Source organism: Sus scrofa, chromosome 14, assembly GCF_000003025.6.
Source record: "Sus scrofa isolate TJ Tabasco breed Duroc chromosome 14, Sscrofa11.1, whole genome shotgun sequence".
Taxonomy (NCBI): domain Eukaryota; kingdom Metazoa; phylum Chordata; class Mammalia; order Artiodactyla; family Suidae; genus Sus; species Sus scrofa.
In genome coordinates this window covers 129,215,629-129,228,306 of record NC_010456.5, presented here as the reverse complement: position 1 = coordinate 129,228,306, position 12,678 = coordinate 129,215,629, and the positions used below count along the sequence as shown (strand labels likewise).

General features: G+C 56.1%; 1 protein-coding gene across 3 annotated transcripts in view; it reads right to left on the bottom strand.

Moving 5' to 3' along the window:
- Positions 1 to 12,678, bottom strand: part of GRK5 (G protein-coupled receptor kinase 5) — a 237,203-nt gene that overhangs the window by 122,829 nt on the left and 101,696 nt on the right. For all 3 annotated transcript variants that reach the window (XM_001928584.6, XM_021073444.1, XM_013983798.2), the window contains exon 2: positions 1,153 to 1,248. In XM_001928584.6, the coding sequence (XP_001928619.1) occupies positions 1,153 to 1,248 (96 nt within the window). The remainder of the gene's footprint in view (positions 1 to 1,152; positions 1,249 to 12,678) is intronic.

Sequence of the window (12,678 nt, the reverse complement as noted above, 5' to 3'; positions counted from 1 at the left end):
ACGTGCCTTCCTTTCCCTCATAAACACCAATTAAGGCAGCTCCTCCTCCGGGCTGGGCATGGAGGGGGGGGCACAGAGCGAACAGCGGTCAGCTGCTGTCATGGCACAACCAAAGAATCTGGAGGGTGGGACCGGGGGCGAGGACCGAGCGGGCCTGGGACAGCATGTGAGTTCCACCTGGCTTGGGAAGCTGGTGGAGGCCAGGCCACAGGCAGAAGCCATTCAGAAAAGCTCCTGCTCACACTTCGAGGCAGGAACAGGGCAGTTCAGCCAGGACCCCGGGCAGAAGTCCCTGTGCAGCGCTGGCCGACAGCACCAGCCTATGTCCACGCTCAACAGATCTGAGTACAAAAAAGGGAATTTGGCATGTCCGTGACCTCCAGCAGTCAAGAGCACATAAGACACCGTCATGCAGAAAGGGGGCAGGCCCCACCCCAGGGCAGAGGGGAGAGGGGGCCAGGGCCCCCACCAGTCCCACAGGCTCCTCACCACAGCTGTGTCCTGAGGGGTCCTGGGAGCAGGTGGCCTTTGCTGCGTTTGGCTGGGTCAGCCCCTTGGGAGACACCCCCGCTACCCGTCACTGCCAGAGGCACCTGGCCGTGTGGGTGCTGGATAAAGAGGACAGGGCTGTGCTGCCAAGTGGGCCAGCCCCTCGCTGAGAAACCACATCCCTGCAGGAGGAAAGGGGAGCCCAGAGCTCAACCCCACCCACAGCTGCCAAAGCCTGGGGCTGCTTCCTGAGGGCGGGACCCACGGGCCCCGCGAGGACGGCTAGAAAGCTGAGTGGGGGCTCCGTGCTGGGCCTGACCCACCTCCACCGCCCTCCCACAAGCTGTGCAACTTTGGGTCACTTACAGCATCTCTCTGTGCCTCGGTTTCCCCAGCTGAAATGTGGAGTAAAGTAATAGCACTTGCCTCAAAGGGTAATTGGGAGGCAATCCTGCCCCGTACACACCAAATACTTGATGGATGTTGGCTGCACATCTTCATGTCCATTAGCAAAGAGGTCGGCTTTGGAGTGCCTACCTGGCATCGCTTGACTGCATGAATGGATGTGTCTTTGACTCACGGTACAGATGGTTCGGGGGTTAACGGACTCCCGGCTCCCCCCGCCCTGCCCTTCCCGGCACGCGCTCCAGGCGGACGGCCTACCTAGGGTCCTCCGGAGGTCTTCGCACTGGCTGATGTGAGGGAACTTCAGGATCTCCTTCCACTTCTTGCTTTTCCCTTTGCGCTTTCCTCCGCCCCCTGCAGAGATGAGGGAGAAAGACGGAGCTGACGCTGGTGTCCCAGGCTCCAGAGCCTACGTCCCATCCCCGGGAGCCCCTGCACCAGCTTCCAGGCTGGGAGGCAGGGACCCACCCCTGCCCCACGGGCAGCAGGTTGTGTGTTCTTCCTGCGGGCTCCCCCCACCCCCACCCCCCGGGCCTGGCCACCCCCTCCCGCAGCAGCAGCAGCCCCTTCCATCACCCACTCTGGGCACCCTCTTCTTCCTCCGCATCTCCCACGGCTGTGCAGCCCTACTGGGTGCCTGGTATCCTCCCAGACCAGCCCACAGCCTTCCAAGGGCAGCAGCCAGGCCTGCCAGCTGGGGAAATCCCGGTGAAATGGATTCACGAGTGGGTGAACCGCAGACCCCTCACCAGCTCATTTTGCCCTCTTGTTTCCTAGGGAAGAGTCCCCGTCCCCAGCTGGAGGCCAGGTGTTGGGGACAAGGACTTCAACTTCCACTTGTTCTGAGTACCCCTTCTTCTCCCTCCTCACAAACCCCAGGGTCTCAGAGGACGCGCTTCTCAAGGCAGTTAGGAGCCTGGCGGACCCCATCAGGCTGTTCCCATCATCTCGACACTCCTTATCCGTGGACAGTGGACACAGACGCCAGAACGCTCAAACGGCCCCAACAGATGTGCAAACATCAAGGGCACGCTGACCCCGGCCTTCGCGTCGCTGAGCCCACCACCACTTGCATCTTGGATCTGGAGGGACCTCTGTGCCACATGGCTAGGACCCCCCAGAACCTGAGATGCTATCGTCTGCCCCACCTGCCCCCGGAGTGGCCCTTAGACTCCACTGGTCAGGGACTCACCAGCGATCACTTGGTGAGCCCTTCAGGGCCCTCAGCACCTCAAGACTTTGTATTTTGTTCGTTTGTTTGTGTTTTGTGTCTAGAGCCGTACTCGCTGCATATGGAGGCTCCTGGGCCATAGGGCCCAGGTCCAATCGGAGCTGCAGCTGCTGGCCTGCACCGCAGCCACAGCAATGTGGGATCTGAGCCTCGTCTACATCACAGCTCATGGCAACGCTGGGTCCTTAACCCACTGAGTGAGGCCAGGGATCGAACCTTAGCCACGACAGGAACTTCCTTTCAGGACTTTGAGGAGCCTTTTATCCTCTTCCAAGAATAAAAGGCCCCAAAGTATTGAGGCCTATCCTCAATACCCCTACGCACCTGGACAGCTTGGGGCCCGGTTCAAGAGACACAAGATCTTCAGCAGGACCTCTGCACCCTGGACCTGCTTCCCAATCTGGGTGGGTGTGTAAGCCCCTGTCTCTGACCCTCAGAGGGGGTCTGGGCAGGACAAGGCCCCTCTCTTCAGCCAGCAAACCCAGGGACGCCCAGAGGACCTAGGTTCTGGGCGCTCCGCCGGCCCAGTGGTTTTCGGGGCTGTCACAGAGCTGGGCTCCATAAAAAGAGTTTCCTAACTTGGGAGTTCCCATCGTGGTGCAGTGGTTAACGAATCCGACTAGGAACCATGAGGTTGCGGGTTCGATCCCTGGCCTTGCTCAGTGGGTTAAGGATCCGGTGTTGCCATGAGCTGTAGTCTAGGGCACAGATGTGGCTCAGATCCTGCGTTGCTGTGGCTCTGGCATAGGCTGGCAGCTACAGCTCCGATTGGACCCCTAGCCTGGGAACCTCCATATGCTGCGGGAGCAGCCAAGAAATGGCAAAAAGACAAAAAAAAAAAAAAAAAAAAAAAAGAGTTTCCTAACTCATCCAGCTGCCCTGGAAAGGGAGGCCACTTCCCCAAGAGCAAGCGGGCGGGTTTCTGAGAATGAGACCAGGACTCCACCCTGGTGGCGGGGGAGGAGGAGAGGGAGCTGATGGCGAGGGGGCAGGACACAGTCCATTTCTGGTCTTCAGCCCAGCTACCCAGGCCCAGCTCCCCCCTCTCCAGTGTCCGCAGAGGTCAAAGGCCTCAGGCTCCGAGGGTCGGGATGAACATGTATCAGGCACACGCTGCGGCCGGGCACGTTAGAGCATTATCTCATTTAATCCTCAGAATGACTCCTGGAGGAGGAAATCACTGGGCACATCACAGATGGGCAAAGAGACGCCGATGTTGCATAACCCACCAGCGGACGGCCTGTCCCGCTCCACCTGAGCTCCCACTCCAACAGGGCCAATTCGCATCACACACTGTGCCCAGGGCACAGCCCTTCTGCTGGCCCTGCCCGGACCAAGCCCCTCACAGGCACTCTTCCGAGTCCTCGCACTAACTTTCCTGGGCAGAAGTATGACTATTCCCACTTGACAGATAAGGAAACTGAGGCATGGGGAAGAAAGAAGCGAGCCACCTCCGGCCCCACAGCTCGCTCACGGCAGAGGCACGACCCCAGCCTGAGCAGAATCAGACCCTGAGCACTGATGCTCACCCTTCTGTCTGCAAAGCTCCCTTTCGGGTGCATTGAATGCCAAGGAAACCCTCGCGGATCAGAGAGAAAGCTGGCAGCAGACCTCAGAAGTGCAACCTGGGAAGAGGAGCCAGAAGGCTGAGCTCTCCGGGGAGGCTCAGGCCTCCCAGAAAAGACGCCCCCATGGCCCCAACCTGAAGAGCTGTTGTTTGACCCACATGTAGCTTGTGTGTTTGCCTGTTCACTGAACCAGGCATCAAGATTTAAACATTAGGGAATTTCACATAGGCTTCCAGACTTGGGGTTTCTCCCATAACCAGCACTCCACATGGCAAGGACCAGCTGGAGCTGGGCAGCAGCTGGCATTGTGAGCAGAACAGGTGGCCCCCATGCTTTAGAGGTTAGTGGGTATACCCCCCCCAGAGAAGGGCCGCCCTCCCAAGAAATCAGCCAAATCAGAGGCTCCCATCCCATCAGCTGGGCTCCAAGGCTTAAAACCAAAGGGCCACAGGAGCTCAGCCAGCCTGCACCTCCTCGCCCACATTCATCCCTACACTGCTCATTCCCAGATCTGCTAAAACATACGTCACAGAAAACCTGCCCTTTGAACCATGTGTAGGTACACGATTCGGTGGCATTGAGAACACTGACACTGTTGTGCAGCCCTCACCACCATCCATCTTCAGCACCTTCTCATCATCCCAAACTGAAACACTGTACTCACCAAACACTAGTTCCCCACTCCCCTCCACCCCGGGCAGCCACCATCCTATTTCCTGTGTCTCTGATTTGTCGACTCCGGGGACCTCAGGAGTGCAATTACACAGCATGTGCTCCTTTGTGACTGGCTGGTTTCATTTAGCAGCTGTCTTTAAGGTCCGCCCCTGCTGTCGCTCGTGTGAGATTTCATTCCATCTTCAAGGCTGAACAATACTCCACTGTGTGTATTACAGTGGAGTACATTCTGTTTATCCCTTTGTCTGTTGACAAATCGATAAACAGAACGCTGCTTGGCTCTGGCTACTGTGGCTACTGTGAACGCTGCTGCTCTGAAAATTCGAGTGCCTACTTTCAATTCCTTGGGGTATATAACCAGGAGCAGAATTGCTGGATCATACGGATAATTCTACATTTACCTTGTTGAGGAACTGGTGAAGCCTTCTTGACAGCATGGGCTCCCAGGCTGCACCCCATCAGGCTGGTAACTCTATGATGGGAACCCAGGAATGTGGCTACCGAAAAGGCTTCCCAGGCAATTCTTAGGTAGCCAGGCTATGGAAACGGGAGTCTATTTTATACACACACACACTTTAAATTTTTCTTAATTTATTCATTAAGAAAATTAACACATGGAGTTCCCATCATGGCTCAGTGGTTAACAAATCCAACTAGGAACCATGAGGTTGTGGGTTCAATCCCTGGCCCCACTCAGTGGGTTAAGGATCCGAAGTTGCCGTGAGCTGTGGAGTAGGGCATAGACACGGATTGGATCCCGCATTGCTGTGGCTCTGGTGGAGGCTGGCGGCTACAGCTCCGATTGGACCCCTAGCCTGGGAAGCTCCATATGCCACAGGTGCAGCCCTAGAAAAGACAAAAAGAAAAAAGAAAATTAACACAAATTCATTAACTCCTTCAACCAATATGTGTTGAGCATCTACTAAATGCTGAGTCTATGCAGGTGCTGGGGACGTGGTAGCAGGCAAGGCAGATGGGGTGTGACCCTCTTGGGGCTTCCTCCTCTTGGAAGATGCCCCATCTAGTAAGGAAGCAAACATCAGAAGCTTTATTGAAGTGGTTCTCAACTCCTGGGCAATGTGTCCTCCAGGGGACACTTGGCAGGGTGTAAAGACATTTGGGATTGTCATAACTGGATGACGGTGCTCCCAGCCTTCAGCAGGCAGAGCCCAGAGATGGTTAAACATCGTAGAGTGCACAGCACAGCCCCCAGAGCAAAGACCAATGGGATCAGAGTGTCAATGGTGCTGAGACGGAGAGATGCTGCCATATTTAATGACCACGATGGCCAACACCCATGGTTCCTAGTCGGATTTGTTAACCACTGAGCCATGATGGGAACTCCATGTGTTAATTTTCTTAATGAGAAGTGCTGGGTTATAGGGAGACTCGATAATAATGGGGAGACTCACTAATAACGGGGCAAGAGTGGTAGAAGTGGGGGAGGCGAGAAGGTGAGTCAAGGCCACCTGGAGGATGTGACAGAGAGGATGGAGTTATGAAGAGGGGGTACCATAAAGCCATGTGGGGGCTGCCCCAGGCCAAGGGCACAGACTTCCCGGCCCCACCGGGGGCATGTTTCTTCCTCCTCCTTCTTAAATCCTCAGCCCCTAGAGCAGGGCAGGAACTACGTAGGCAAAATAGTGCTCCCCCAAAGTATCTCTTAATCCCTAGCACCTGGGAATATGTTGGGTTATGGGAATTAAGGGAGTTAAGGATACTGATATGGACGTTACCTTGGATGATCCGGAAGGAACCACAGACGCCTTAATTGTCGGAGTAGAGGCAAGAGAGTCAGCTCAGAGGGACACGAAGCGAGAAAGACCTACCAGCTGTCACTGGCTTTGAGGGAGGAAGGGGCCACGAGTCAAGGGATGCAGGTGGCTTCCAGAAGCTGGGCAAGGCAAGAACACAGATCCTCCCCTGGGGACCCAAAAAGAACGGAGCACTGCCAACACACTCATTGTGACCCAGTGAGACCCAGGGCAGACTTCTGACCCCCAGAGCAGACCCCTCTGCCTGCTGAAGCTCTGCTCCTTCTTCAAGCCCCCATTCTAATGTCCCTTCCAGGGCTGCCCTTGAGATGCAGACCCCTTGTACCCACGACCCTCTTCCAGCTCAGCCCACACCTGCTCCATGTCCTTCCAGAGGGTAGGGCAGCTAACACAACTGGCCTGGACACTGCAAGCTGTTGTTAGGTTAACTGACTGGGTAAAAGAATGTTTGCGGTGGGCTCACCATGGAGCTGGGTATTACACGTTTGATCCTTGTTACGGTAGTATCAGCCCATTTCACAGATGAGAAACCTGAGATCAGGGAGAGGAATTAATGGGGCCAGTGAGTGAACCACACATGCAAACAGGAGCATGTATGTTCTCCAACCTGTACTGACTCGAAGCCCCTTTGTCTCCAGCATCCTTGAGCTTTATTTTCTTTAGCAATCAGCCCACTGCTGCTCACAGGTTACCTTCCACAGGCTAGGAGGAGAGGCCCAGAGTGCCACCTCTCTGGACATCCAGCTCATTCCATGCTTCAAAGAGCAGAGTTGAGCAAGACGGCTGGGGGAGTGGCCAGGCAGGTGGGGGCCGCCTGGAGGAAGGGGGCTCCAGCCAGGGAAGGGATGGGAGCAATACAGGCCAGAAGCCAGGCAGGTGGGCTCCTGCCAGAGGTGGGAAGAGGCCAAGATGTCAGGCTCAGGGACCCAGGCTGACCTCTACTCACTCACAGCTCTGGCAAAAGCACCAAAGGACCAGGGCAGTAGGTGCCTCTCCTGGGGTGGGCAAGAGTCCAGGCAGAACCTGGAGAAAGGGGGGCGACAGGAAGATGCGGTGCTCCTCAGAAGCAGCCCCCGGTGGAAGCTGCCACTCATCATTTCTGGTCTCTCCAGCCCCCGGGGTCCCCCTCAGCAGACAGCAACGGCCTTGTGCAGGTGCCCCCAGAGGGGGGGATGGAAGCGTGATAAGGGGGTGGCAGGGCAGGAGGCAGGAGAGTGGCCAGCAGGAGGGCAGGTCCTAGCAGGGATGGAGCACAGGGCTTGGGAAAGAAGCAAAGTAATCGAGAGCTACCATATCTTAAGCGCAGGGCCAAGCACTCATCACAGGCTGAGCTACTAAGAAGCCAATTGACGTTTCTTTTGTTCCTGTGGGCCCTCGGCGAAGAATGAAAGGATCGTGCCAAAGAACTGGCAGGAGAAAACTGTCCTTGTGGGGGAAGAAACTGGCTGTTATTCTTGCTGCTGGTACTGTTTTCCAGGGAGGTGTTTGTGCTTTGAAGGCTGAGGACTGAAGTGAGAATGAGAGGGAGAGAGTATGATGGGGGGCGGGGGCTGTGCTCCAGGAAAGCTGCTGGATCCCAGGGACCAGGGGCTCTGAGCAGGGAGGGACCCAGGACCAGCCTGGCACAGGAGCTACTGCAGAGACACCTCCTCCAAGGGACACTGACAGAAACGGCAACAGCGGTGACCCCGATCGTCTAAGGTCTTATTTGCTGGACTCCTTTGAGCCCTTGGGCTTCTCAAGTCATCCTTAGCAATGGATGGGACAGACTTTTGCAAAACAATTGACCTTGGATTTCTCATCAAGCTTAATAGTGTATTTGAGTTGGAAGTTAAAGAAATATGGCATTTCCTGTACTGCTAAGGTCAGGGAACAATTTGTTAAGACATCCTCTCATTTTATCCTCACATCAAGCACATGAGAGGGGTATTTTTTTTCTTTTCTGGGTTTTGTTTGTTTGTTTTTGCTTTTTAGGGCCACACCCGCAGCATGTGGAGGTTCCCAGGCTAGGGGTCAAATCGGAGCTACAGCTGCCAGCCTATGTACGCCACAGCCACAGCAATGCGGGATCCGAGCTGCGTCTACAACCTACACCACAGCTTACGGCAACGCCAGATCCTTAGCCCACTGAGCAAGGCCAGGGATCGAACCCACAACCTCATGGTTACTAGTCAGATTTGTTTCCACTGAGCCATGACGGGAACTCCGAGATGGGTCTTGTTATTGGACCCACTTGATAGGTGAGGAAATAGAGGGAAAAGCCGAGAACCTTGCCTTAAATCACACAAGGGGTTTCCGGGTGTCCTGACTCCTATTCTAATGCTCTCTTCCTCCCTGGTGACAAATGAGCAATCAGTCAGAGAAAGGTTCCTTGGGGGAAGCTGAGGAAGACTACATTTGCCGCAAAGAGCTTCTTCCTTCATGCCCTTGAGTCAGTGGTTCCCACTGCAGTCCTTGGACCAGCCGCACCAGCATCACTGGGGAACTTGTTAGAAATGCAGACCCTTGGCCCCACCTTACATCTTCTGAGTCAGAAACTCTGGGTCTTGGAGTTCCCGTTGTGGTGCGATGGTTAATGAGTCCGACTAGGAACCATGAGGTTGCGGGTTCGATCCCTGGCCTTGCTCAGTGGGTTGGGGATCCAGTGTTGCCGTGAGCTGTGGTGTAGGTCGCAGATGCGGCTTGGATCCCACCTTGCTGTGGCTCTGGTGTAGGCCGGCAGCTACAGCTCCGATTGGACCCCTAGCCTGGGAACCTCCATATGCCACATGTGTGGCCCTAGAAATGGCAAAAAGACCAAAAAAAAAGAAAGAAAGAAAAGAAACTTTGGGTCTATTGTAACGAGCCTCCCAGGCGACCGTGAGGTGCACTCAAGCTTGAGAAGGTCCTTGAACATCCCGTGGGAAATGGGACGATGGGACTACTCTTCATGGCACTTTCTCTCTCTCTCTCTGATTTGTTATTTCTGCCCTGCCTACGTCTAAAAAGAATCTGAAGACACACACAGGGGTTTGGACAAATTCAGGGATCCTGGGGTCTGAGTCTAACAAGAACCCAGGTCCCTGTCCCATCTGACTCCAGCCTTCTTCTCACATGCACATGACACCCACAGAGCCACTTACCCCGCCACCTGCCAGGGCGGGAGAGCCGATGGATGAGGACCAACTGCTTCCAGAAAGCCAGAGGGAGGCGCTAGAGAGAAGCCTGCCAGTGGCCTTGGCGGGTACAGGTGGGTGAGACGGCCTCAGGGACCCACCCCTCCGGCAGAGGCCCCAGTGTGGCTCCTGGGGTGCAGGCTGGACCCACCTGGACACCCGCCTAAATCACCGCATGCCTCCCGGGTGCCCCGTCCCACGCGGACAGCCTTGGACCTTTACTGGCTATGAATCCCAGAGAGGAAAGAGTCAGCCCTGGAGACAGGCACGCTGGGGTCCGCTGAGGACCTGACTGTTTTGTGGGCCCCCAGGAAGGGGAGGCCTGTGTTCCCACGGACCACGCTCCTCCAGGACAGGCTTGTGGGCTCAAACTGGACAATCACGTTGGCGAGCACAGTTCTAGCCGAGGTTAGCAGCTGAGCATTGCAGCTGCCCCACAAAGGGGGACGTTACCACCAGGATCACCAGAGTCTCAAGGAATCCAAGGAGAGACAGCCGGAGCAGCTGGGTTTGTAGGAACAGGAAGGCCGTGGAGACCTGGAGAACCCAGGCTGGTCCCCGCCCCTCCTGCCTCTCTGCTGACCGCACCAGGTCTTTACTCGCCTCTTTGCACAGAACCCGAGTGGCCATTGTTGTATAATGATTTTGTCCCTGGTTCCCAAGAGGTGACCCCCCAAGTCCTTGAATTTTCCGAGCGATGGTGGTGTGGGTTTTATTCATGGTGGGCCCCCCAACCCATACCTGAGTCTCTGCAAACAAGATGCCTCAGTCTGGGGCTGATCATGCCAGAATGACCAACCATGGGGTTAAAGGTTGTGGCTTTGAGCCAAATGATGGTACCCAGACTTCGGGGAGGGAAGAGGGCTGGAGATTGAGTTCAACAACATGGCCAGTGATTCAACCTACTGTGCCTGTGCAATAAAAGCCCAATAAACACTCTGGGCACGGGGCTTAGATGGACTTCCTGGTTGGTGATCATCCACTGGTGTGCCAGGAGGGTGGCACAGCCCTGTGCATACCCCCTTTCATGGCTCAGATCTGTGTCTTTTTGCTCAAATGAAATTGTAGGAGTTCCCACTGTGGCTCAGGGGTTATGAACCTGACTAGGATCCGTGAGGGTGCAGGTTCATTCCTGGCCTCACTCAGTGGGTTAAGGATCAGGCATTGCCATGAGCTGTGGTATAGGTCGCAGATGCAGCTTGGATCCAGTGTTGCTGTGGCTGTAGGGTAGGCTGGCAGCTGCAACTATGATTCGACCCCTAGTCGTCCGAGTGAATCATCAAACCTGAGGGGGGCTGGGGGAATCCCCGAATTTGTAGCCAGTTGGTGAGAAGGGTGTGGGGCCTGGGGGCCCCCAGACTTGTGGCTGGAGTCTGAAGTGAGGGTGGTCTTGAGGAGTCTCGGCTCACTCCAGGTGGTCAGTGTCAAAACTGCGCTGCAGCCATCAGGCCCCCAGTCCCCAGGGCCCTGCAGCCCCCTCCCTGCCCATGTGCCAGGATTCTGAGTCTAACGCGTCAAGGAGCAAATCTGATTGGCCAGCTCAGCTCTCCTCTCCAAGCAGGCCGCGTGTCGTGACTTGGACCTGGACACCACCCGTCAGTTCTGGCCCTTGCTCTGGGTCGAGACAGAGCGGCTGAGCGAGCTTTGCTTGTTCAGAGCAGAAGCCTCCGGGGTGTGCCAAGCAGAACCAGAGGCAGCACCAACAAAACCACAGAAACAGCCACCCTCCCTTCCTGAACAGTTAGAGTACTGCTGGTTAAAGGCACAAGGACACTGGGTGGAGGGGGCCCAGGATCCCCAGCAGGGCCTCTGCCTCCTGCTATCTCAGAGCCCCTTCCACAGAATGGCCTATGGGTCATCAGGGGCCACAAGGCCTAGAAAAGTCCTGCTAATGCTGATGATCAAATCTGTTAGACATTCAAGTTGTGCGGCAAAGCAGATCTTAAGAATACACATCTGGGGGGTGCGAGGGGGTGAGAACCATGAAAACTGGAGGCGCTGCTCTCAGAGCATCTGGACCGAGGTCTGGGAGGGTCTCGGGTATCCTAGTGACCGTCCGTGGGAAGGAGGGCTCTCTGTGTTCCCAGCCACAGAGGGAGATGACTCAGCCCCTACAGCTGGTCCAGGGGGAGGTACTGTTACAGTTTTGCCTGTGACGTCTGTGGAGCTAAAGAATTGTTCAATTCCTTTCTACGCAGGTGAGCTTTTAGGACTCAGTTTCCACAGCGCTGCCAGCAGGGCTGGTTTTCCAGAAAATATCACCACGGGGAGGCCGTGGGTGTTCGCAGAGGCCACAGGCAATGCCAAGGAGGCTGGTTTTCCTGAGGAGGCAGGTGACCGCTGTGCCTGCTTTCTTCCTACGCTTGCCCTCCCCGCCTCCAGCTGTCCCATCCACCTGGGCTCTGCCACCTTGGCCGCCGCCAGCATGGCACCCCCAGCTGACGCCAAGGAAAGGGGGGCGTGTGGCATCTCACTGCTTCAGTCTCTTTGCACACAGCCCCAAACAAGGCAAGATTCCAATTATAGGGCCAGTCAGGGCTGCGTCACCGAGTGACTCAAGCCTTTTCAAAAGGGATGTGACTCCAGCCAAGTGTACTTGAGGTGACCTCAGCCTGCAGGGGACCTTCTCCAAGCCAGTGCACTTGGCAGCCTGGTGAAAGGGAGATGGGCCCACTCCTCTGGGTTCAGTTTTCTCATCTGGGATGGGAGCGGGGGAGGGGAAGGGCGGTGCCCGATCAAGAAGCAGAGCCCTTTTTTCGAGAGTATTTCTTTAAGATCCCACGGGCACAGATAACAGGGGAGCTGATCAGGTGTGGTGGGCAAGGGAGTGGAGCTTCCAAACACAGGGCCAGAGGCTTCATTCTGTTTTTGTAGGTCGTCTTTCTAGAAATATCCAGTGTCCACAGGGTCTCTGCTCTGGGAAGTTTTCTGGACACCCCCCGAACCACGCTGCCTCCTTTCCATCCCACCCCCGCACCTTCCCACTGTCTCAAAGTGCTGGGGCCAGGAGGTCAGGATCTGGTGGCGTCGGGTGAGCCACCCCTATCCTATAGCCACCTGCCGATGGAAATGTGCAGAGGAAAGCATAACACAAGGGGCGCCAAAGGCACCTCTGGCCCAGAATCTCCCGAGATGGGAATTATGTGGTTTACACTGGGCAGCCGAGTCCATGGTTCCTTGGGGCAGAAGCATCAGGGGGCCGTGGTGTCCTCAGGGGTGTCCAGAGCCTTCCCAGCCAGACACAGGACCCCAGGTGGATGAGAGAGGGAGGAGGCTGGGGGCACCGAGCCTCTTCACACCCAAGGTGCTTTCGGGGCTGATGCCACCCCCACCTTCACTGTGAGGGGATACAGACCCTCCCTACAGCGTAGAGACCTCGG